The following is a 24,504-nucleotide window of genomic DNA, read 5'->3' as shown; positions in this document are numbered from 1 at the left end:
GTAATACTTTTAAATTTTTAATGTTATATCCTATCAAATAATTAAACGTAAAAATTACTGTCAACAGTACATTGAACTGTCAGTATAATGTCAAACGTCGAAGGTGTTTATTGCTTTGCTCGTGATGTTGTTGTTATTTTTCATGTGTATTATTTAATACGGAATAAATAAATATCTTTACAATGTCTTAAGTATAATGTGAATTTAAAGAACTTTATAATGGCTGTTAATGCTCCAGACTCTCCTACACAGGCAGAAGTGATCTTTGTGATAGAAGCAACATCGGCTAATAGCGCGTATATAAATGAATTGAAAATTAATTATATCGTTCCAACACTAGAGTAAGTTACAAATATTCCTGTAGCATATATAAGTTTTTTATTTTGTTTAGCACTAATATTTTTATTGGTGTAATAACATTGCTTTAAATAAACGAGAAACAAAATTGTTTATGCATCAAATATTTGTTTATAGATAGCAAAATCTATGTAAATAATATTTGTTTTGCTTATTACTGTGAATATTTTATTCATTTTTAATTCTTTATATTTAAACCCGAATGAAGTTGGTATTAAAGCTTAGAAACTCAACAAATATTTGAATGTATATTTTTTACTTAATATAATTATTCTCATCAAAATTTCTCTTTTTTAGATATTTTCACGGTGGTGCACTAGAAGAGGGTGTGGGAAGTGGGTCAGTGTATGGCATAGTGACATACTTAGCAGCCGACTGCCATCCTGGACTACCTGTCTCCACATATGGCCCTTTCACCTGCCCACAGACTGTTGTAGACACTGTTGATAAATTACAGTAAGTTAACATTGTATATTTATAGTTATATTGTAGAGAGAGAGAGAGAAATATCTTAGTAAATTTATACAAATAAATAAAATTAAAGTCTGTTTGTAATATTAAAATAAGCGTTTTTACTAAATGCATATGGATGCATACACGGTACATATCACAATAACATTTTTTACAATTTTTGTCTGTCTGCATGTCTGTCAATGTGTCTGTCTCTCTGTTTGTTTGTTCTGGCTAATCTCTAAAATGTCTGGATCGATTTTCATGGGACTTTCACTGGCGATAGCTGATGTAGTAAGGAGTAACTTTGGCTATTTTATTTTAGAAATTTATTTAATTTATAACTGCGAACTGAACAATAACTTTTTTGTTAAATTCCGAGTGGACGAAGTCGCGGGCAAATTAAATAACATGCTTTTGCATAATATTTCTAACTTTTTTATTCCGTAAGTACCTTCTACAAAGTATTAGGAAACTTTAAAAAAAAGTTAGCGTAATGGGTGGACCCAAGAAGCTAACTTTTTTTTAAACATTTAAAATCGCAGAAAACAAATGATTTTTTAAAATTCAAATGTTTGATAGTTTGCGAGATAAAACAATGTCTGTTGGATCACCTAGTTTATTTTTTTATACAGATTCATAGGAGGTCACGCAGAGAGTCGAGCATGTGTAACGGAAGCACTAACAACGGCACTGGCCTGTTTAGAAGAGCTTGGCCGTTCTGACATTCCACTACACGTTATACTGCTATGTTGTTCGCCACCGTACTCAGCCAATGCAGGAGGATTGGTACCACCGGGTATGTTGTTTACTAATACTTATATAGTGCCAATTAGGCAATGACTTATAATTAGTAGCCTTTGAGGCACAAGTACTTGTTTCAACTTTCCAACTTTTAAATTCGGTCAGTTGTCTGAGTGTTATGTTAAAAGAAATGTATTTGCCATCAGTTCTAATACAGTAGGCTGCGATATATACAGTATCATAATAAATATAGTAAATATTATTAATATGCACGAAATTGATTGAGGTTTAATCTGAAGTTGTAACTTGAAATCTGCCAAAGACTTCATCTAATATACTCTATTAACGTTTTAAAGAAATGCAGTCAGTCGTCAAAAACAAAATTATTTAGTACACACTATAAAATGCAACATCGACAAAGTAGGGGGGATCAATTAGTATACAATAAAGCAATATTGAATTTTGTTTAAAGATACCAATACCAAATAATACTCCAGTAGTCGCCAAATGTTTTTTTTCCAGTGATTATTACCAGGCTGAATTTTTTAAAGTAGGTTAGATTCGACGAAACCCGAAATTTTTGGGCTGTTGTAGTGCTAAGCTTATAATATTTTAAATCGTTGGGGTGTCAAAATTAGTTGAATAATTGTAAGTTTATTACATGAGTATTGATATAATTTAATAACAAAGTCGGAAAAATGAATGTCCTACCATTTTTGGTTGGTTTCCCTACACGGAGAAAGTCCTATGCTCAACGGTGAGGTATATAAGGCTAAGCTAAAATTTCCACGTCCCAGGAGCGCCAGCAACGGTAGAGCAGGCGGCTCGGTTAGTGGGCGAGCGCGGGGCACAGTTGTCGGTAGCGGCAGCGAAAAAGTTACCAGCCTTGCTGGCTCTCTATGAGCACGCGGGTGGAGAACTGCACGCCGCACAGCAGAGGAATTATGCTAAGGTAATTTTGGTTGATTGGATGAAGGTTTGATGTTATTTTATTTTTCACACTGTATACAATTTTTTTATATATATAGCGACTCCCTCCTTCCCGGGGGTGCGGTAAGAGGCGACTAAGGGATAACACGGTTCCACTACCACCTTGGAACTTCAAAAGCCGACCAATGGCGGGATAACCATCCAACTGCTGGCTTTGAAATACACAGGCCGAAGACGGGCAGCATCGTCTTCGGTGCGATAAAGCCAGTCCTGCGGCTACCAACTCGCCTGCCCAGCGTGGTGACTATGGGCAACACACAGGGGTTCATGCCATTTTTGGCACAAACTTATGGAGGCCTATGTCCAGCAGTGGACTGCAATAGGCTGAAGTGAGTACAGTTTTTTTGGTCATCAAGATTACAATCAAAACAAGAATCATCGAAATCCGTAGGTACACCCAGTAAAAATGACACATTACCTCCTCTTATTTGAAGTTTGTTAAAAAGTATTTAATATTCATTAAATATCTATATGCGTAAAATGTTGATGTAAAGTTGAGGGTGAGCGCTCAATATCCGCGCCAATAACGCTAGTGCCGGCTGCGCAGGACCCGCGGCACCTGGTGCTGCTGCGCGGCTACAGCCTCAAGGAGCGGCCCCCCAGCCCCGCGCCCCCGCCCGCGCCTGACCAGACCGATGTGTACAGGTGGGGACCATATGATATATAATAATAATAATAAATATTTACACAATACACACACGGTCGTCTGTTCCTAAAGTAAGCAACTTAATGCTTGTGTTATAGTTAACAGCCGACTGGTATATAGCTACATATATTTTTTTTCGATAAACATACTTATAAATAATACATATATATATAAATATATAAATAAATATTTATATTACACCCAGACTCGGGGTGGGAATCGAACCCACAACCCTCGGAGCAGAAAGCAGGGTTACTACAAACTGCGCCAACGGGCTAGTCAAATATGATGATACTGGTCTTTAATGTTTACGCGAATTTCACTCATTATAATGAAACAACTTTTTCAGATTTATCGTGGCTTATTAAGTTTTTTGGATGCACGACGTTTCGGATACTTTTCAGCAACCATGGTCATGGGAGAACTCTTGCGAAAAAAAAAGTAGTTTCATATCAGTGATACCGGGTTTTAAGTCTTGTACCTACCGGAGGTAGGATAGAGTAGGAAATATCCTGCTCAAAATATGGTCCAGCCCGACTGAGGAGGTACCTCGACCTTACAGATGATCACAGCTAAATAATACTGCTCTCGAGTGTGTTGTATTCTTACGAGAAAGATAGATAGAGCTCCTGGGGAGGGAAACAGGATCGTGTTGCTCTTGGTGTTGCACGCTTCCATAGATTACGTTAGTCTGTGAGGTTCAAGTACTTCCCCAGTTGGGCAATGTCTTGGAAACTATCAATGTAGAGTCATCTCATTCTAGTAATTCTCAAGAAATCTTTATTTATTACAAAATGATCTCGAAATACAAACGTATTTTGTGACATATGCAATGTTAATCTAAAAGTATATTTAACAAATAAACTTTGTCCAAAGTTGTGCCACTCGTGGCCCGGGCCCCCCCGCCCGTGCTCCCGCGGGCCCCCCGGCGGTGCTGTTCCCCCGCGCCGCCACCCCCGGCCAGGTTAAGAGCAACTGGTTGGCCCCCCCAAGACAACCCCCCTACGCGAACTCTGCACTTTTGACACAACTGGCACAGCCCTCGAACCCACCCCCGCCGACACAGGTAATAACTCTTTTAGTTACTATTTCTTTTAATTCTAGATTATCCAAATAATTAATAGTATTTGAGCGACAGAGTTCAGGGTTCATCAGAGATAAATTTTTCAAAGTTCTAAATATACAAGATTTACTTTGAAATTATTTTATTGGCATCGCATAATTTTTTTTATCTACACTAATGTTGTAACATTCTACTTATGTTTCCAATACTTGACTTATAATTACTACTGTTATAGCGCAGACAACAAAACACTCAATTTAAGCAATTTCACATGATGGTATAATATCCACATCGATATCGTAAAATCTCATTATAACATCGCGCGCATGCGCGCAGCTGCGCTCTCATTGGTTAGATTTTAATGGCGGCAAAATCACTGTGACAATACACGTACGCGTGAATTTAATTTAATAAATTAAAAGTTAAAAATGGATAGCGACGATGATATTTGTACGCCTCCGGATATTCTAGAATTGGCAACAAAATTTAAAATCTAGAAAATTATATGAAAATTAACATTAACTTTCAGAATTGTACCATCCAAAATTTGAACAATTATTATAAATAAAATATTGTCAGCTTTTACTCTTGTTGTTTGATTAATTGCATTAGTGAAGATAAAGTAGTGTATGCAACTGCATATAACACGGGTATTAAAACACTCGTTACTATTATGAAACTCACACTCGTGTTTTAATACCCTTCATTATATGACAGTTGCATAAACTACTATTAACAAGTACCCTCTTTTCTTTCTCTATAAATAACTAATTTTAATTACACCCGATTTCACAATATTTTTAACAAATTTTATAACATATACTGCTAAATTACAACAAAAAATATCATTATAAGTACATATACACGATACAAATAATTGTAATTATTCTTTAACAAAAAAAAACCACTTTAAGTAACATAAAAAGTAATAAAATAAGAATATCATCAACACAGTTTAAGTAAATTAAATACACAATGTTAGGTATAACTCGAAACAATATATTTCTAACTAAAATATAATCTACTAAAAAAATCCTAGGCGAGTATGCAGCGCATGACACTCGCACAAGCGCAGGCGGCGGCTCAGGCACAAGCACAAGCTCAGGCACAGGCTCAGGCACAGGCTCAAGCACAGGCTCAGGCACAGGCTCAGGCACAAGCTCAGGCACAGGCTCAGGCACAGGCTCAGGCTCAGGCGGGTCCGTCATCAGGAGTGTTCGCTGGTGGTGCCCAGCGGACGTATATATGGAGCGGTCTGCTCGAGTGGATGGAGAAAGGGAAGACGCCTGGAGACCAGCAGAAGGTCATCAAGCATTTGCCATGCCAAGTGAGTTCGACACGACAAAACTATTGTCAAGATAACACTATTACACGACATGACTGATACGATAGGACTATTGTACAAAACAATTATTGCACGACAATACTGTTGCTACGACACGTCTTTTGCACTTTACGACCATTGCAATGATAGGGTTAACACAGCTATTATACGACACGATTAGAAGACAACACGAAAAGAACGGTACATATAAATGTATGTATATATTTCTATGTATATATTCTATTTTTTGTACTTATGCTTAGTTACCTATATGAATTTTCGTGTTTCGCTTTTTCTCATTCTTTTTTTTTTAAATTGTACCAACGCAGAACCCTTTGTGGGCTCATGCACAACACTTTGCTGAAGATCATGACATGATCAAATGTATAGTTTACCATTCTATAAAGGACATACAGATAAACATTCATTTACATATATATATATAGATTTATTATTATTGTTTATTTCATCAATATTTTCTCTATTATCGGAGGTGGTCTGTAAGAGAACACTATTAGTAATGAGGCCAGCCTTTGCACTTTTTTAAGTTATAATATTGTTATTTTTCTTATTTAATTTCTAATGTACAATAAAGTATTAAATAATGAAATAATCAATAAAAAAATTTCAATTGATTGATGTTTTGCTACTTTGGCCGTTTGGTTTTGTTGTTTTTTTTTTTTTTTTGAGAACCTAGATTTTTTTTGACGTTCGCTAAATATGTGTAACCTTATGGCGAAATAAATATTTTCATTCCAATTCATTTAATTTTATTTCCCAGGTATCCGCAAACTCAAAAGATATAGAACCTGAACTAAAAGTTGACACGTGGCCCAGCAAGCTATTGATGCAGCTGATGCCCAAACATTTGATTAGCAACATCGGAGGACAATACTTGAAGGACAGCAAGTCAGTGCTATTCCACTTGCAACAAAATGAAGCACTCGATGCACTTACCAAAGTCATGGTTAATGGATTTGTGAGTAATTATTTAGTATTTATGCCTCTATATATCTATTATCAATGATTGTCTACTTATTTCTCCTAATATAAATCTCTTATTTCATTAATAGAATATATATTTATATAGAAATTCTGAAACGTGAATTTGAATATTGTGTCAGGGCCGGATTTAGAGATCTGGAGGCCTTGGGGCAACAGAGGAGCCGTCCCCCAAAATTACTTTTCAAATAAAATAAACAATTGTTCACTAGAGTTTTTTTTATAACAAATTAATCGTTTTTTTATCAAGAAGTATACTAAAAGTTTGTACAAAATATTAAGTTAGTTACTAGTTGAAGGTAAAACAGCGAAAAAACTTGTCAAAGGCAAAGTTATTTAACTAGTGTTTACTCGTCGAAATTTGACAGATCTTTTTTCCATAGGGAAGGGCAACGGATTTAGGGAAGGGCATCCGGGGCTGATGCCCTTCCAGTGAGATGCATAGTCTATGTCTATCAATGAGATCTCTAGACGGCTACAGTATTATAATATGATTAAAAATTAATTTTATACTTTTAGAAACTAAACGGTTCATCATAAAAATTTTATAAATAATAATTACTTGTACGTCAAACGTCAAATTTATAGTATCCCACATATATTTGTTGCAGGCGGGCTGTGTTCACTTTTCACCTATGTCATCACCCCCACTGTGTGACATCAAGGTGTTGATACTGCTGTACACGCCAGACAAGAAAGCCTACCTCGGCTTCATACCGAACAATCAGGCTACGTTTGTAGACCGACTGAGAAAGGTAATATCAAGCTATACTAAAAAGAAACTCATAAATGTGGCTAGTAATTGAAAATGACGATGTGATTTATCATTATTAAAGTTTCATACGCTTTTGTGTTTTGTTTATTTCTCATTATGTCGTGGTGACAAGTATGTTTTCCCTTAACTCTTACACCAACGCATATATACGTAGGTGCATGCATGCTGATATAGCTTTGCGCTTTTTATACATTCTTAGATATGTGTCAGCTAGTTGGGTTGTGCTCTTATATCTAAATTTTCGAGTTTATTCCTTAAAAATCGATTTTAATATGAGGCCCCCCGGTATGAAAAAAATATGAGGAGAGTTTCTCGTAACGCCATCTATCGCGTAAAGTCTAAAGGCGTAGCGACGTTTTCTAATAACGCCCTCTCGTCGTAACGTATCATCGATAGATGGCGTTATTTGATTCGTTTATTTACCATTTGATATGGTATTCATCTTTTTCTTGGATAAGAACGCCTTTGGAAGGAGTAACTCCAGTCGTGCGTCATAGCTGACACACACACTTTTTTTTATTGACGTAAAGTCAAGTCTTAGGAAAAAGCGGAATTAAAAAGTGAAATGATACTAAAAGTAACATTTACGTATTTACGTCTGTCTGTCTGTCCGTCTGTCTGTTTGTCTGTACCGGCTAATCTCTGAAACGACTGGACCGATTTTGACGGGACTTTCACTGGCAGATTAGCTGATATAGTAAGGAGTTACTTAAACTACTTTTATTTTAGAAATTTATTTATTTAGTAATTACGAACTGAACAATAATTTTTAATTCACGGACGAAGTCGCGGGCACAGCTAGTTTCTAATAAAAGAACAAAAAATATATATCTAAAATAATTGTGTTTGCTCGCAAACGAAAAAAAACCGACTTCAATTACATCGACGAGTAATATAACGTAGATCGACGAAAAAATTGTCAAGTAACTACGCGTTATCAAAGATTACTCAAAAAGTAGTTATCAGATCTCGATAAAATTTATATATGACCACATGACAAATATCAGCTTTCGATTAAATTAAAAATTATCAAAATCGGTACACCTAGTAAAAAGTTATTGCGGATTTTCAAGAGTTTCCCTCGATTTCTCTGCGATCCCATCATCAGATCCTGGTTTCTTTATCATGGTACTAAACTAGGGATATCTCCTTTCCAACAAAAAAAGAATTATCAAAATCGACGAAAAAAGCGTCAAGTAAAAACGCATTATTAGATATAACTCGAAAAGTAGTTGTTAGATCTCAAATAAATTTAAATAGGACCAAATGACACACACCACCTTTCGATTAAAAGAAAATTTGTCGAAATCGGTCCACCCTGTCAAAAGTTCTGAAGTAACATACATTAAAAAAATACAGTCTACTTTTTTGGAAGTCGGTTAACAAACGTTATAAACAGTAATGTAGTTAGTGTGTATACAACTTGTCAGTTACAATTATAGACAAATTTTGAAAAGTTGTAATAAATGAGGGTAGTTATAGAAGAAAATATAAAAATTAACTATCATGTTTCACCATAGATCAAGTAAAAAAAAAATAGATAATGCACTTAGAACAAAAAAGTGAAGCCACTTTTTATAATAATGTGTGAGTGAGTGAAGTATTGACACTTTTTAAAAAAAGTCCCTGAAAATTTTATTAAATGGGATTAAACACAATTAATTTAATATAGGTAAAATGGGTATGCGAAAATAAAAATCTGTTTATGGTTTTAAATATATTTACTCCTTTTTTTGCTTCAAATTGTTAAATAAATCTATTGCAGCCATGTTTTGATTTAATGAATTATATAAATCTGTGTCAATGAAAATTGCGTTTTAAAGTAATTGATGATTCCTCTCAAGGGCAAGTTCCTTTTTAAAGACGTCTAACTCTTTGCTGTAATGATTAAATTTTTTTACATTTTTTAAATAAAGTTCCTGTTTTTTTAACTTTTCTCTTAGTTTATGTTTTCTAGGTGTATCAAAGATTGAATCTTGGTTAACGACTAATTTTAGACTCATCCGGTAGGTCCTAGAACAAAAAATTCAACATTAAAATACCTAGTAGTAAGTAGCAGTATATACGTGATGGTAATCTGCGAAGTCCACGTTTTGTACCGTACATGTCAGCTTTATCAAAATGGTTTGAACAAACCACACTAGATGAGGATGGCTGTCGTTGTAGTTCATTTCAGCTCAGTCGCACAGCAGCTACCTATTCTATCTATCTCCTATTAAAATATTCGTTGGAAACCTAAAATCATGATATTTAGTAGTAAAATATGAGTAGTTAATTCACAAATTTAAACAGACACAAACGAGTGAAAAATTCATATGGACTCAATTTAGGTAAAACATAAAATCACACGATAAAAAAAAACAATAATTATGTCCACTTTCTACTTAATTATTTTTCTATGATTGCCTACAATTTACTTACCCGCATTTTGGGCTAATGGAAATAAGAATTACTGTTAACACTCCCTTGGTACGTCATTTCGGGGCATAGAAATTATAAGTTCCGAATAACCTCAATATTTTTTTTTTTTTTTTTTTTTTTCTTTTTATTTGGGAAAACAAACAGTATTACAATGGGTATCAACAACATCAGTATATATACAAAAAGTACTTATCGTAATACCAACACCGTTTACCACGGATTACCTCAAATATTACAAAATAAGTCGATCACAGTTACAAGACAAACAGCATATATATATTTTGGAATAACAAAAAATATAAAGTTTAGTATGTACTTACGTGTGAAACGATATTTCTTCAGACTTTTTGTTCACTTTGGTATTGTTTTTGCACCATTTAATTACAAAAGAACGGCATTTTATAGGCAAAGTTACTGTACGAGGCCCCGTGAGATACTAACGAAAATGAGCGTAGTTTGATGCATATGTGTGCGTGAGCGCGTGTGTTTACTTGAAGGAGCCGAGTTTTGTGGCTTCAGTAACAACAAAGGCCGCGCATTATCTACTTTTTTTACTTCATCTATGTGTTTCACTTTACAAGTGCAAAATATAATGCCAAGATTATAACTAATTTAGTACTGTCGGCGTGATGCTTGGCTAAAATACTGCAAATAAAAAGACAAAAAAATAGTTTGTCTCTAATATTGATTTGTTGTATACCATATAAAAATTATGTTTTTAAAATATCATTAATGTACAGAATTGAACTTGTAATTGTGTTTGTCCGTAAACGAAAAAAAAAACGACTTCAAATACATCGACAAGTAATATTACGTAGGTAGACGACAAAATAATCAGGTAATTACGCATATAACTCGAAAGGTATTTGTCAAATCTCGATTCAATTTAAATGGTGAAAAATAATCATCGAAATAAGGTCCACCCAGAAAAAAGATCTGAGGTACAGTCGAGGTACAGGTGAGATACAGTCGAATTGAGAACTTCCTCTTTTTTGTATGTCGGCTAAATACCTGAAAGATAGATAGATGTATTTTTCAAACCTTCAATTTCTGTATGTGTGCGGATGCGCCCCGGATCTTCAATCTTTTTTAGGCGGGGCAAAGACTGAGAAATGCACCCCCCCCCCTACCTGAGACCCGGGACTGGATCTGGAATAGCACATAGTGGCACACATAACACTGTGGTTGATTAGACTCGAAATCCTGTTCTATGTAGAACAGTTATGTTAACAACCGCTCTGATGTAGTGGTGCGAGTAGTTGCCTAAAACACCTACGGTTTTACAGGTTCGGTTCACGCTCGGGATGGTTATTTGTACAAATATTTCTTTCCGGTTTGAATGTCTGTCCTTTTGGATCTTCCCACTGTGTCTCGGAGAGCACGTTAAGCCATCGGACCTGGTTGTTATCATAAATACCTGTTAACGATCGTTACTCATAATAGGGAACATATCCGCCAACACACAGCGGAGCAACGTGATGGATTAAGCTAGAATCCTTCTCCAACATGGAAAGAGAGACCTATGCCCAGCAGTGGAATGTAACAAGCTGAATCGTATGTTTATAAAAATAATTATGTAATAATATTCATCATTACAGCCTATACAGTCCACTGCTGGACATAGGCCTCCACAAGTTTACGCCAAAAATAACGTGAACTCATGTGTTTTGCCCATAGTCACCACGCTGGGCAGGCGGGTTGGTGACCGCAGGGTTGGCTTTGTCGCACCGAAGACGCTGCTGCCCGTCTTCGGCCTGTGTATTTCAAAGCCAGCATTTGGATGGTTATCCCGCCACCAGTCGGCTTTTTAAGTTCCAAGGTGGTAGCTGTGGAACTGTGTTATCCCTTAGTCGCCTCTCACTACACCCACGGGAAGAGAGGGGGTGGCTATATTCTTTAGTACCGTAGCCACACAGTACATGTAATAATATTACAAGGAGGTATTTGATTTTTCTTTGTTCGCGATGGATAAACTTATAAATAACCGGACCGATTTTAAAATTCTTTCACCAGAAGAATGCTACGTTATCACTAATTGATAAGGCTATATTTTAAAGGGTGAAAACGGAACAGCCAAAATCAGTATTGTAAATATCAGTATTGTATACATACAAAAACAAACAAAGGAAATTTGTAAACAGTTAATATTTTCGATTCTTTAAAAATTTTATTTTCAGACTAATGTTTTACATTTTTATTAGTTGCTCAAGCCAATAATCTATTAAAGGATAGTAAATAAAACTTCAACATATCTAAACATATATTTTGTAGGTTTACATTTTCTTTCAAATCAAACATAATGCGGTATTGAGGGTAGACGGTAGATTTTATTGCTTTCTCTTGCGATTGTAGAATTTTCCTCCTACCGTCATTAATGACATTTTTTTATATTATAGTAAAGGAAAAATTATGTCATTAGAAAAGGCTAGCACTTAATATACAGGCTTTTTTTACATTGGGAAAATCCATCATGGATACCCTCCAGCGCGGGGGCGCCAGAGGGTTATGTCAGACTCTTACTGACTAAAAACCACCACGTGTGAGCAGTCGTCCGCCTGGGTGGGGCGAGTTGGGGTCGCGCTAGCATTCGCCACCCGGATAAAGCCTCCGGGCCCCGGCAATGGTGGGGTGGCCTCGCTCAACAAGGCCACCCCTCAGAAGTGTGGGGCCGTGTCGCCCGGCCGGCCGAAGTCCCCCGACTATCGGCCGGCGACCCCACTTTAATATACAGGCTTAGACTAGCTTAAATACTAGTCCACCAAATCACTCGATTTCATGTTTGATTGTTTTCGCCATAATACTTTTGTATTATTCATGTATACATACTAGATGTAAATATAACTGAAGTGTGTGTGTGTGATTCTGTGTTATTTTCAAGTACATATGTACTACATTTATTTACATGATACTAAAACACAAACATACGATTCTAAAACTTGTCTGTTTGTCTGTCTCTCTTTTTTTCCGGGCTAATCTTCGGAACGGCTTAACCAATTTTTATGGAACTTTCACTGTAAGATAGAGGAGAGAGGAGGAGGAGGTTGAGGAGATGCATATAGGCTTCTTTTTATCCTGGAATTCCCGCGTATTTACGTAAATTGCGTGTAATTATACGTAATTTACGCTGAGAAAACTTGTTTACTGCGCCCGAGTATTTGCGGCCCAGATATGAAATAACCAAACGTTTTCTAGTAAATACGACATTAGTTGCGAGCAAATTTGTACATCTACACTAATATTATAAAGCTGAAAAACTTGTTTAAACGCGCTAGTCTCAGGAACTGCTGGTTCGAATTTGATAATAAGTGTTGGATATCCTATTTACCGAGAAAGGCTGCAGAACATTTTTTCTTCAAATTAACGCGGGTGGAACCGCGGGGCACAGCTAATAGTCAATAAAAGCTTAATTTAATACCTGAAAAGGTTGGAATGAATTATCTTGTAGTAAAAACAACTGTGAATTCGTTCGTTATTTGTTGTAATTCTATAAATCATTTAATTACATATGTTTTAATTTTGTATTTGTATTGCATCTGTGATTTTGAATGTTTTAATTTCTGATTTTATATTTTCTTTTCTTAATGTTTGCTTTCTGCTTATTTTGTAATGTGTTACTGTACTGTTTGTTACCCAAATACAAATGAATAAATAAACACAACAAAGAATATTTTAACTGCAATGTCTTTGGTTGGGGGTAGTTTTGAATTTTTGTACTTAGCTTTGTATAATTATATACTAACTTGTGTATATAATTTTTTTATTTTTGGTAATTAAAACGTAAATTTCCTTGGCTCTTTTAAGTGTCTAATTGATCACTAAGCAAAGCGAGAGTACACTGCAATTTTATCTTTATTATTTCGTCATGATAAAAATATCGTATGTATCTAATAACTTTTTTCTGCAATTTTTGTCTTTCTCTCTGCCTTTTTGTTCCGGCTAATCTCTAAAAGTTCCGGCTAATCTTTGACGGGACTTACACTGGCAGATAGCTGATGTAATAAGGAGTAACTTAGGCTACTTTTATTTTAGAAATTTCTTTATTAGGCAACTCTGCGAACTGGACAATAATTTTTTCGTTCAATTCCACGCTGACGAAGTCGCGGGCGCAGCTAGTAGTAAATAAGCCTTATTATGGCTAACTCACTTAAACTTTAGATTTCACCCTTACTCTCCGTGAAATAAGATTATACTCAAGCGCAGTCACCTTTAAAAAAAGTTCGATCCGGCTTGTTGCAGGTGATTCAACAGCAAAAAATGAACAAACAGTCGCCAGCACCTGGAAATGCTACTCCTGGACAACCTGCCACTATGACAGGTAATTTACAGACACTTTTTGCAGGCCTGGTTTCTTTACGACATCCAATCCATAAGACCAGTACGCGACAAGCTTATACTGATGAGGGTATTTCGAATTTATTTAATTGGAAATAAAACGATAAACGTCAAGGAAACTATGCGTCAGACGTTTCTCCACAGACCCAAAAAACGGCATTCGAGAGATCTAAATGTAGAAAATAGAACAAAGCTAAATTTCATCTATGCGTGCGTTATATTGAAAACTTCTTTTGGCACACCGCATTTTTCGTAGGTAGTAAGTTAGGCTGATCCGTCACGCTCTGAGGTGAAAGGTTCGATCGGGTGAACTCGGGACATATTGCGTTATTCCTTGATTGCGAATGCCAATGAAGTTTTCACTTCTGCCGTGCGGTCTTAAGCACATACTCTATTATTTTTTAGAAAGTTATGATTGTTTGCATATAACTTTCGCTCCCAATTGTGTTAGGCTATAAACGACAAATTATAAAACAACGAATCATCAACACAACAAAAAATACTCGACACGACTAAACTACGACATTGTTTATATACGAATGATGTTGATATTTTTAGCGCCCGGTCTGGGGAGCGGGATGCCCCCAGGGATAGGTATGGGCGGTGGGGGCCTCGCCGGAGCCCTGTCGTCTGTACCATCGATGTCGAATCAACAGGCTCAACAACATCCACAGGTATATTAATAAATAATTTTCTACATAATATAATTTGGTTTTCTTACGTTATTCTGATTTATTTTGTATCTCAAGTAATGTATTCGGGTAATTCTCATGAAACCTTGAAATTCCTTCGAATCCTTCCTGCCCTTGAAAAACCTAATCGGCTTCGAATGGTTTTTTTTCCGGAAATAACATCATCAAGGCTTAAAATGTTGGTAATAACTTAGGAACCGTACGGGCATATGTGAGGAATAATTATATAGTACGCTGAAAATCATTCCCTCGCAACATTGCCTCAAAGTCCAGATTAAAACATTCTCTAAAGTTTTTGTGGAAAATTACTTTGAAAATCTGTTAGCAACGATTGCTTGTCTGTTGTAAATACAACAAATATTCAAAGTTTCTCTGGGTTTAGAATCATATGTCATCGATACGTTGTCTAATGTTGACTCAACATGTGTCCCATGAAAGATTTTATCAACAGCCGAGCGGACAATTTCACGCAAGCTTTCTCGAACTATGCTTCTAAATATCGTAGTCGTAGTTAGTAGATTTTCATTATCTTTATCGTAGTATCGTAGTATATTGGTCTTATTGCCGATAACCATACCGATAGTTACGTTTTGTCGTTCATCATGAGGTTTGTTAATAGGCGAGGAGAACGGGCTTTTATAGGAGGTAGCATCTTTACGCCGAAATAACGACAATTTCAAAACGCACCATGGACATTTCCATTTTGATTTTTTAAACTAAAAAAGCAAACTGGAAATGTCCAAGGTGCGTTTACCGTAAAGTTGGTAATAGTAAGTTGAACTCAAGAGTAATAGAACAGTTTTTTGCAGTTTATAAAGAACAGGAAACCTTCTCGGTAATATTCAGGGGTTTTTTGCAATCACAACAAGAGGTATTCGGTATATTTAATATTTGTTTTTTCAGATTACTTGGCAACCACCACAGATATTACTTTATTAGTTTTTTATTTGCTAATTTCACCTAAAGAACATCTATATTACTGCAATATTTTTTGTTACATTAAGGGTATGATGATGGGCGGTGGTATGGGAGGACAAGTCGGTCAAGTGAACCAAGTCGGACAAGTTGGGCAGCTTGGGGGTAAGGGTCCGCGCGCTGCGCCGCTGGATGGACTGGAGGCTGCGCGACAGCAGAACCTGGAGAAGATTCAGCACCTGCAGCAGACGCTGGAGGCGGCGCACCAGCAGGAGGCGCAGTTCAAGTCGCAGATGGACATTATGTCGCGCCTGCATGCAGCACAGCAGCAGGAGCAGCACTACAAACAGCTGGAGGTAAGCATGTGTGTCGGTTTGTGTATGTGTCGGTATATGTGAAGAAGATCCAGAACCTGCAGCAGACGCTGGAGGCGGCGCACCAGCAGGAGACGCAGCTCAAGTCGCAGATAGATGTGTGTGTGTGCGTGGGCGGCGCACCCTCAGGAGACGCAGCTCAAGTCGCATATAGATGTGTGTGTGTTTCTGTGAGTGTGCGTGCGTGTGTGTGTGTGTGTATGCGTGTGTGTATGTTTATGTGCGCGCGCGCGCGCACGCGCGCGTGTGTGTGTGTGTGTTTTCAGACATTCAAAATTATTCCCGTCAAGAGTTAAGAGGTATTTTAGAAAGGTAAAAGTAATATGTTAATATGTACGAGACTCTATTTTGACCACCAGTCACACGAAATATTAGATCCAATTACTAGCTGTTTGAGGCATTTTGATGTATCAGATCAGGAAGGTAATATTACTACCCTACGCCAGAAATTTTACAGCCAACACGTTCGCGATTTATCTTTTAACAAACGAAAATACATATAATTTTTTTTTATCCATTTAATAGATGGTGAGGGTAGGTTTAGTGTGGATCTTCTACTTATGTATGAGACAATGTAACCTACTGACAATTTCAAGTAGATATTTATCCTTCATGATTTACCTATTTATAACTAAATAAGCAATTGAACACTTGTTTCTTGATTTCAGGAACAGCAAAGAAAAACACAGATGCAAGCGCAATTACTACGTGGCGCTGGTGCCCGTTTAGTGAGACCGATGTTACCTGCAAATCCTGGCCTCAGGCATCTTTTACAGCAGGTAAAAATACACGAAGCTATACCTACATGACACACAACACATAAATAACACACAATATACACTAGAGTTTCAATTTTCCTTGAGATGGGGCTGCCACCACATTAGTCGGACAAACTTAAAACTCAGGATATTAGGATGACTTTGAGTTTTCTCTGGTGATCACTTTTTAGAAATAATGTTTTTATTAGTGATTCTAATATTGTTTTTATTTAATTGTGGACTTTTCATTTTTTTTTTGACCAAAATTTTGCATATTTTCAGACAATTCATCAATGTGGGACTTTGTGAACCACAATTCTGAGTGGTGGCAGCCCTAACCAAGACACATATCAATTTATATAATCAGGGCTAGTGCAAAAAGACATGTCTCAACTTGATAATAATGATTTAATCTTATTTCAATTATCTACATTAAAGGTAAAATATGAATATTTTGTAGATACGCTTAAATTCACAAACCCTGGCAAGATACAGTATACCATTAATGCTATCTAATGTTTGTTAGTAAAAAAATCAAGTAAATAATTAACAATTAATGAGCACAATAACGCTACAATATAATCTCTGCACTTTATATCGTTCGTAATAAAAGAAAAGGCTTGAAGCTACAATACAATCTACCAAAAGAGACAGGTTTCCATGTTGAAACGATTCGTTTTACAGATGAACAGACAAATTTTGAACATGACATATTTAACAGTTTGTGAACTAAACGAGTCGTTTCTCAAATACTGGAATGAGGCGTTGATAAGGTGTAGCTCTTAGCCTGTTATATTGTTAGATCTTTAGATGAATTGCACCTAATGTGCCTAAAATTTATTTGATTCTTTTGGTGAAACGTACATGAATCGTTGGATAAAACAGTTGAAATTTAAATTGAAATACAGAACTTCTTGCCGATTTTTCTCTACAGCATCTACACTCTGAATAAGTGGTAGCTTTAATTTAACATAATAAATTCTTTAAAAGAAATATAATTTTCATTTATAAAATAACGATTAAAAAGTGCTTTTGAAACCTACTAGAATAAAGTAATTTTGGAATTTTGAAATTCGGATAAGATCATGAAAAATGAATCGTTGTTCAAATATAGGAATGAGCGCAAAGATTTTGCGTAGTTAATTTAAAAATATTAATTATTTCAAAGTTTTATGATTCATGTACGAATCGCCTTTCTGTGATAACTTATCGCTGATGAGGGTAGATTCATTAATTATGTGAGAATTTCTTTTGCAATTTCTATATATTACTTAAAATTTACAGGTGAGATTTGATAAGATTTTATGGACCAAATCTTGAATAATTATAGCTAAGTATATGGTAGTTGTGTTAACAACATAACATAAGACAATCTTCCTTATGGAAAAAATAGAGACCAACTCTCATGCCGTTATAGGGGGCTATAGATCTATGAGAATTTGGTCTGCTTTTTTCCATATTTTTATGAGCGTTACGAGATGCTACAGCAAGTTCATTTAAATTAGTAAAATATAAACATGGTAATATGATTGAAGAAGATTTCCCTAAATGGTAGATTTTTGTCATGTAATTAATGAATCTTCCCATAAGATATTTTTGCTACTTTTAATTAAACAATTTCTCACTCAAATCTAGCTCTAAAAACCAATCGCAGATTACGATACTTAGTTACACTATAGTTAAATATTTAATTTCAATACAATTATTTTTTGTCAATTATAAACCTGCAAATGAAGCACGTCCGTAAATATCAAGTTGCACAATGATATAGTAATACCACAGTCGAAAGCCTTGGTAGTCAATTGCAGACCGCGGGCCGCTTGCGACTCGCCGCCTGTTTGCGGCCCGCAGCTAAACGAATAATTTAACTAGTCAACTGTCTAAACCGATTTGAGAGAAACACAAGAGTATCTGAAACTGGTAAAATGTGCCAAGCATTTATAAATATTTATGAGACTCCATAATATTTATTTTATCTAAATTCTTCTAAATACATATACATATAACGATAACGGCAGCGTATGTTCAATTTTACGCTTTCACTTTTTTTACTAGCCAACCTGGCGAACTCCATACCGCCTTCTATATAGCTCTATGTGGTCCTTGGCAGAAAAATTGTGACGACCACTGGTCTAAAGTATTATTTCACATAGTCATTTTAAGTTTAAGAGTAGAGTGTAGATGTAGTGCTAGGTGCGCGGTGCAGAGAAAACTATAAAAACAGCAATACAAGCAATATAAGCAATGAAACGCAAGCTGCGTTTCATTGCTTAACGATCTAAAAAAATAACGTAAAGTATGCATGTAAGTAGGAATTGCACATAATTTACATTAGTAAAATGAAACATAGGTTATGTCAATTGTTAACATTTATTTTTAGTTGTACTTTACTTTTAGAATATTTATTTTTCAGTTAAATGATTATAGTAATAAGTATATTTAGCACCAAAATTATTTAAGGTACAAGGGCTAGACCAACTTTCTTCTTTCTTTCTTTCTTTAAAAGCTTTAGACCGATGAGAGGCTTTTGGCTGTGATAATACTATGTAGATAACCTAAAATTTAAATCAAGTACCATAATATAATGAGGAGCATCATGGTACTCTTTAGAAGTGCACATTAGTGGCTAATTAGAGTTCCTCGGGGTGTTCAATGACATCAGACACATACTGCCGTGCTGGGGTTAAGGGCAAGGCCACTAAGTTTAATGTTTTGGAATTGTTTGAATTAAATATACGGTATTATAATATTATTATACGTGTAATAAAATAGGCTCCATTATTTTATAATTGTAATAATGAAAAGAATGTAATGGCATCAAAAATCTGCAAATGTGGCAAAACACAGTTACTACCTTTACCCAAGCATGACAGAATAGGTCTGACATGACCCTCGCTAACGCTACATATTTGTGACGTCACAACACTGTTTGTCACAACACTGTTGTCGTTTGTCACTTGTCAATGAATCCCGTGACGTCACTGAGCTGCTCGTGACGTCATTGTGTCTCGTTACGTGTTGGTGGCGTATGACGCGCCTCATGACGTGACGCTCCATGTGTATTCTAGCAACAGCAGGCAGCACGCGGCGCTCGACCGCACATGTGAACACGCGCTAAGTAAAGCTTCTTTTACTAACATTCTCTATTAGACTATTTCAGAATATAGATAGGATGATTAATTAATTTTTTAGTTACGTCAATGATATTATATTACGTTATTTTTTATATCTGCATTCTGAGATTGTCTGACATTTGTCTTAAGACTGGTGTGACAAGCTTATTCTTTGATAAAAAGGGTAATGATTTATTTTTAAAATTGTCAATCTAATCTTATATATTCTTGTTATGCTGGTGTTTATAGTTTTAGTATTTGTAGTAAATACTACTATAGTCATCACAAAATAATAGGCTCGTTTTGAAATTTGACAAATACCCTAGAACGTAACTTGGTATGAAACTGTAAAAAACAAAAGAATTATTAATCAAAAAAGTATTTAAAAAAAATATATACGTTGTTTTGGGACGTTAATTAATATGATAGAATATATTAAGACTATTCTTTCGCGCTTACTTTAACATGCATTTCCATTTGACACGTGTCAAAACAGTTACGTTCTCTTTTTTTTAAATACTAGTGTTGTAACTAACTAATTACTGAATTTTACCAGCATAATTCGCTTTTAATAGAAACAAAATATTGTGTAGTGATCTCTACTGAAAATAATTGTGTTTACTCACAAACGAAAAAAAAAACGACTTCAATTACATCGACAAGTAACACAACGTACGTAGACGAAAAAATAGTCAACTAAATACGCGTTATCAAAGATTACTCAAAAAGTAGTCGTCAGATCTCGATTAAATTTGAATGGGACCATAAGACTGACATAAGAGTGAGAGACAGGTTTCGATTAAAATAAGAATCATCAAAATTATTTATAAAGAATAAACTGCTACTCTAGTGTATAACGCAGATTACTACGTTATAGTAGATGTGGCCATGTAACACCATTTGAGCGATATTCACCGAAGTAGTTTTACTGGATATCTGATAGATTGTGTTGCTATAAAGTATGCAACTTCTCATATATACGCATAAAAAACTCAACAAATAATAAAGGAAGATTACGACCGAGACGTCAAAATTGATAATATAATTGAAAATGAAATAATTATATATACAGGTGACGATAACTCAACGACGATTTTGGCTCATCATCCGATGAAAATCACTAAATGAAAATTCAATCACTTTCGTTTTTTCTTGATTTTTTTATGATTGAGTGAATGCCATCGTAATTAAAAAAATTAATAAAACAACTTTTTCCGATTTTATCGCGGTTTATTAGATTTTTTACATGTCCGACGTTTCGGATACTCTACAGCAACCGCGGTCACGGGAGGACCATGTCCCCATGTCCAGCACCTAATAGTGAAATTAGCGTAAACATCAGAAAATAACATAAAAAAATAAGATTAAAGAAAAATTGATCTTTCGTCCGATTTCAATTTACCTACAGTATTAAAGTTTAAGTTAAATTTTCTAATCAGAATTTTAATCCAATGCACTTTACATTACATAATCAAATCGATCAAATACTCATACAAACTTAAATTGATTTATCGTGAGTATCAAATACTGAGTCGTATGATAGTTCACTATTTACATCCCAATGACAAATGTCAAAACGGACCTATTATTTTGTGATGACTATATTTAATATTTGCTTCTACGTGACATTGGCGAAATCATCTGTGCTCATTTGGCACTATAAAAACCCTTAAACCCTGAAGAAGAAGAAGGAATATTAATTTGCTTGTCAAACCGGCTTTATGCAAAGTTATATTTATAATCTGAAACACGAAAGATGAATGTGAAAATCGCGAGACAAAAAAAAATCCGTCACACGACTCGTGTGCAAAACATTTGACACTACTTTTAAAATATTTCAACATTATATTTATGTTTATTTTATTCAAGCTAAATAACTTGAATAATATATAACTGAAAAAAAAAAAACAAAATAAACGTATTGTTTGCTATTTAAAACTTCAACTTAACGAAGAAATTAAACAGATCTTAATTAAAACTTACCGTTTTACTCAAATGTCAAATCTTAAATCAAATGTCGGTCATTGTTGCCATCTAAAATTTTCGCAATTATCTCAGATTCCACTTTCGTAAACTGTAAATATTAAATATAAAAGCTGTCTGCTTGATATTAAAACTTAGTATAGAAAACCACTGTCCATAGTGCATTCAAAAATCATAATATTGACTCCCGCTTTGCATGATAATCATTTACCATTATCACATATTTTACTTTGTAAATAACAATTTATTAATAAGGCTGGTTAAATGTTTTATTGTTTAAACTCAATACTATACTAATTATATTCACAGATGTAAATCTTAATAGATGCCGCAAATAATTATGTTCATCGCTTTTTGAAGTAAAACTTCTTTACGCGCACACTTGACTTGGGAAGTAAGCTGGTGAATGCGTGACGAGCGTTTCGAAAAGTGTGATCGGGCGAGGCGAACGGAAGTTGAGAGGGAGATATAAATTAGTGAAGATAGAAAGAGAGAGAACTACGTTTCGTAAGTTTTACTTCAGTCGTGTGGTTTAAAGTACCTTCGTTTTTTTACATTGTTACAATTCCGCGCGAAATTACTAATTAGTGTGGTTTGCTTGGTTTAATATGGGATGAGGTTCTTGCATATCTGTTTATATTTGTATCTGTGACTGTACTAGTATAAAACACAGTGGTTGATTTATACTATCATTGTGTAGTAAATTAATATTAAATTTATATTCTCCTTAATAATTATAATGGACAACTGACTGCCCAAGAATAATAATTATAATTTTAATGTATAAAACTACTGACCCGATTTTGAAAATTGTATATTGAAAATAAACTAATGATTGGCGCGAAAAGCGCTCGTAAAAATGTCGTGTGTCAAAATATCACACATCTAATTTGTTTTGTTATCTGTGTGTTAAATGTCGTCTGTGTCCAGCAGCCGCAGTACCGACCGGGCGGAGGGGCCGTGCGGCCGAATACTCAAGTTCAACAATTCGATGACGTGTCCAACTACAACGATTTTCTATAAGATTAAAAAAAATAGTAAAAATAAATATTTGTTTTATTTTTACACCTAAACCATTTTTGTATCACTAGAGTGGTAAACAAGCATACGATCTGCTTGATAATATACGGTTACCGCAGGTTTTTTTTTTTAAGGAGCATCACAAGCCCGTATCCAACCCCAGTTCCGACTTTCGCTCGGAACTCTAACTACTTTAACATAACACCATTTATGAACCAGGACTATTTTGATATTGAGGTACTTCTCCAGCTGTCCTTCAGATTTCAGATTTTGAGATAGATATTTCCTGCTACGCCCTACTAGTAGTAATATTGACCCCCATACTTATTATCTATGTACGTTTGCATCATTTAACCCTTTTTGTTTCAGGGGTTTCTTAATTTCATATATTTGAATATAAGTTAGTATCTTTATGAATTCTCGATACCGCTATGTAATCAATAAATATGTTACTCTGTTGCACTTTTAAAATCTTAATATATTTTTTCAGTTGGTGAAAATGACAACATGATTTAAAAAAAATTATTTGTATTATAAACTAACTATAAGGTACCTACCATTTCTACGGTCTTCAAAATTTTATTGATGTTGTTATCTCGACCGCAACGATTAATCGCCTTCGTGTCTTTTCCATTGTACATGATTACGATGTACGTATCATTGGCGAAATATTTTTTTTATCTATCTTTCATATATATAACACACACACACACAAGGTCGCCTGCTAATAAAGTAAGCAACAACCTTTTGAGCGCCACGCCTCAAACGCATTCCCGTGCCCTGTACGCCAAGGCATAAAGTAAACGAATATACCTACGAAGAAAACAAACATTACAAAAAAAAAATCGTAGTAAAGCACAACACTATTTTCTATAGTCATGACATCACTGCCACGACTGGACGACTATGGCGCATCTGACCTACGGTTTTGACATATAAGAGGAATTCCTCTTATATTATGTCTGTGTTTTGAAACTTCCTTAGAGACGTGCTGTGCCGCGCTGTATATCGATTTGAAATCGAATCGATATACATATGAAAATATATTTTAAAAAAATTACCGAACTCAGATTTTTAATTTTTCTTATTAGATAAATAATAACTAAAAAAATTATGTGGTGTCATGGGACACCAGGTAGGAACGAAGTTCCTTCGGATTGTATAGAAGCAACACAATTGCAAAAAAAAAATGTTGAATTATATATATATTTTCTAGTTCTTGATTTTTTTTTTTTTTTTAATTTGATTAGTTTTTAATTAAGTACACAAAAGTATTCAGGAAATTTAGTATTTAAGAAAATAACAAATACCGTAAAATTAAATAAATCAAACAAAATAATAATAATAATAGTTCAAACTATTAAGTGAAATAGAAAACATAAGTCTTTATTTATTTTTGTCTACAGTATAAAATTACATAAATAATTAAAAAAAGTTTACTAGTAATATTTTAGTTTTACAAACGTCATATTATACAGTCGATAACTGACTGATATTAAGTCACTTCCGTTATATATTTTTCTTACGGTTTTAGTATCACATTTT

The 24,504-nt window shown here is 34.9% G+C and overlaps 1 protein-coding gene across 1 annotated transcript; it reads left to right on the top strand.

The window, feature by feature from the left end:
• Positions 1-219: 219 nt before the first annotated feature.
• LOC123665364 (mediator of RNA polymerase II transcription subunit 25-like) lies at positions 220-22,987 on the top strand. The gene is made up of 14 exons (XM_045599677.1): positions 220-341; positions 655-813; positions 1,443-1,606; positions 2,349-2,503; positions 3,089-3,186; positions 4,064-4,253; positions 5,290-5,577; positions 6,356-6,553; positions 7,188-7,331; positions 14,009-14,087; positions 14,663-14,778; positions 15,801-16,067; positions 16,754-16,864; positions 22,870-22,987. Exons 1-14 carry the CDS (start codon positions 220-222, stop codon positions 22,960-22,962), a joined length of 2,184 nt encoding a protein of 727 aa, XP_045455633.1. The 3' UTR covers positions 22,963-22,987.
• Positions 22,988-24,504: the final 1,517 nt, after the last annotated feature.

Source organism: Melitaea cinxia, chromosome 24, assembly GCF_905220565.1.
Source record: "Melitaea cinxia chromosome 24, ilMelCinx1.1, whole genome shotgun sequence".
In the NCBI taxonomy this organism is placed as follows: domain Eukaryota; kingdom Metazoa; phylum Arthropoda; class Insecta; order Lepidoptera; family Nymphalidae; genus Melitaea; species Melitaea cinxia.
This window is presented reverse-complemented; position numbering and strand designations above follow the sequence as displayed.

What these genes read in the sequence shown, in the direction of transcription:
- LOC123665364 (XM_045599677.1), top strand. Translation starts at nt 220, where the DNA reads ATGGCTGTTAATGCTCCAGACTCTCCTACACAGGCAGAAGTGATCTTT. An exon ending in TATATCGTTCCAACACTAGA is followed by an intron (nt 342 to 654) that starts GTAAGTTACAAA and finishes TCTCTTTTTTAG; the next exon opens with ATATTTTCACGGTGGTGCAC. An exon ending in TTGTAGACCGACTGAGAAAG is followed by an intron (nt 7,332 to 14,008) that starts GTAATATCAAGC and finishes GGCTTGTTGCAG; the next exon opens with GTGATTCAACAGCAAAAAAT.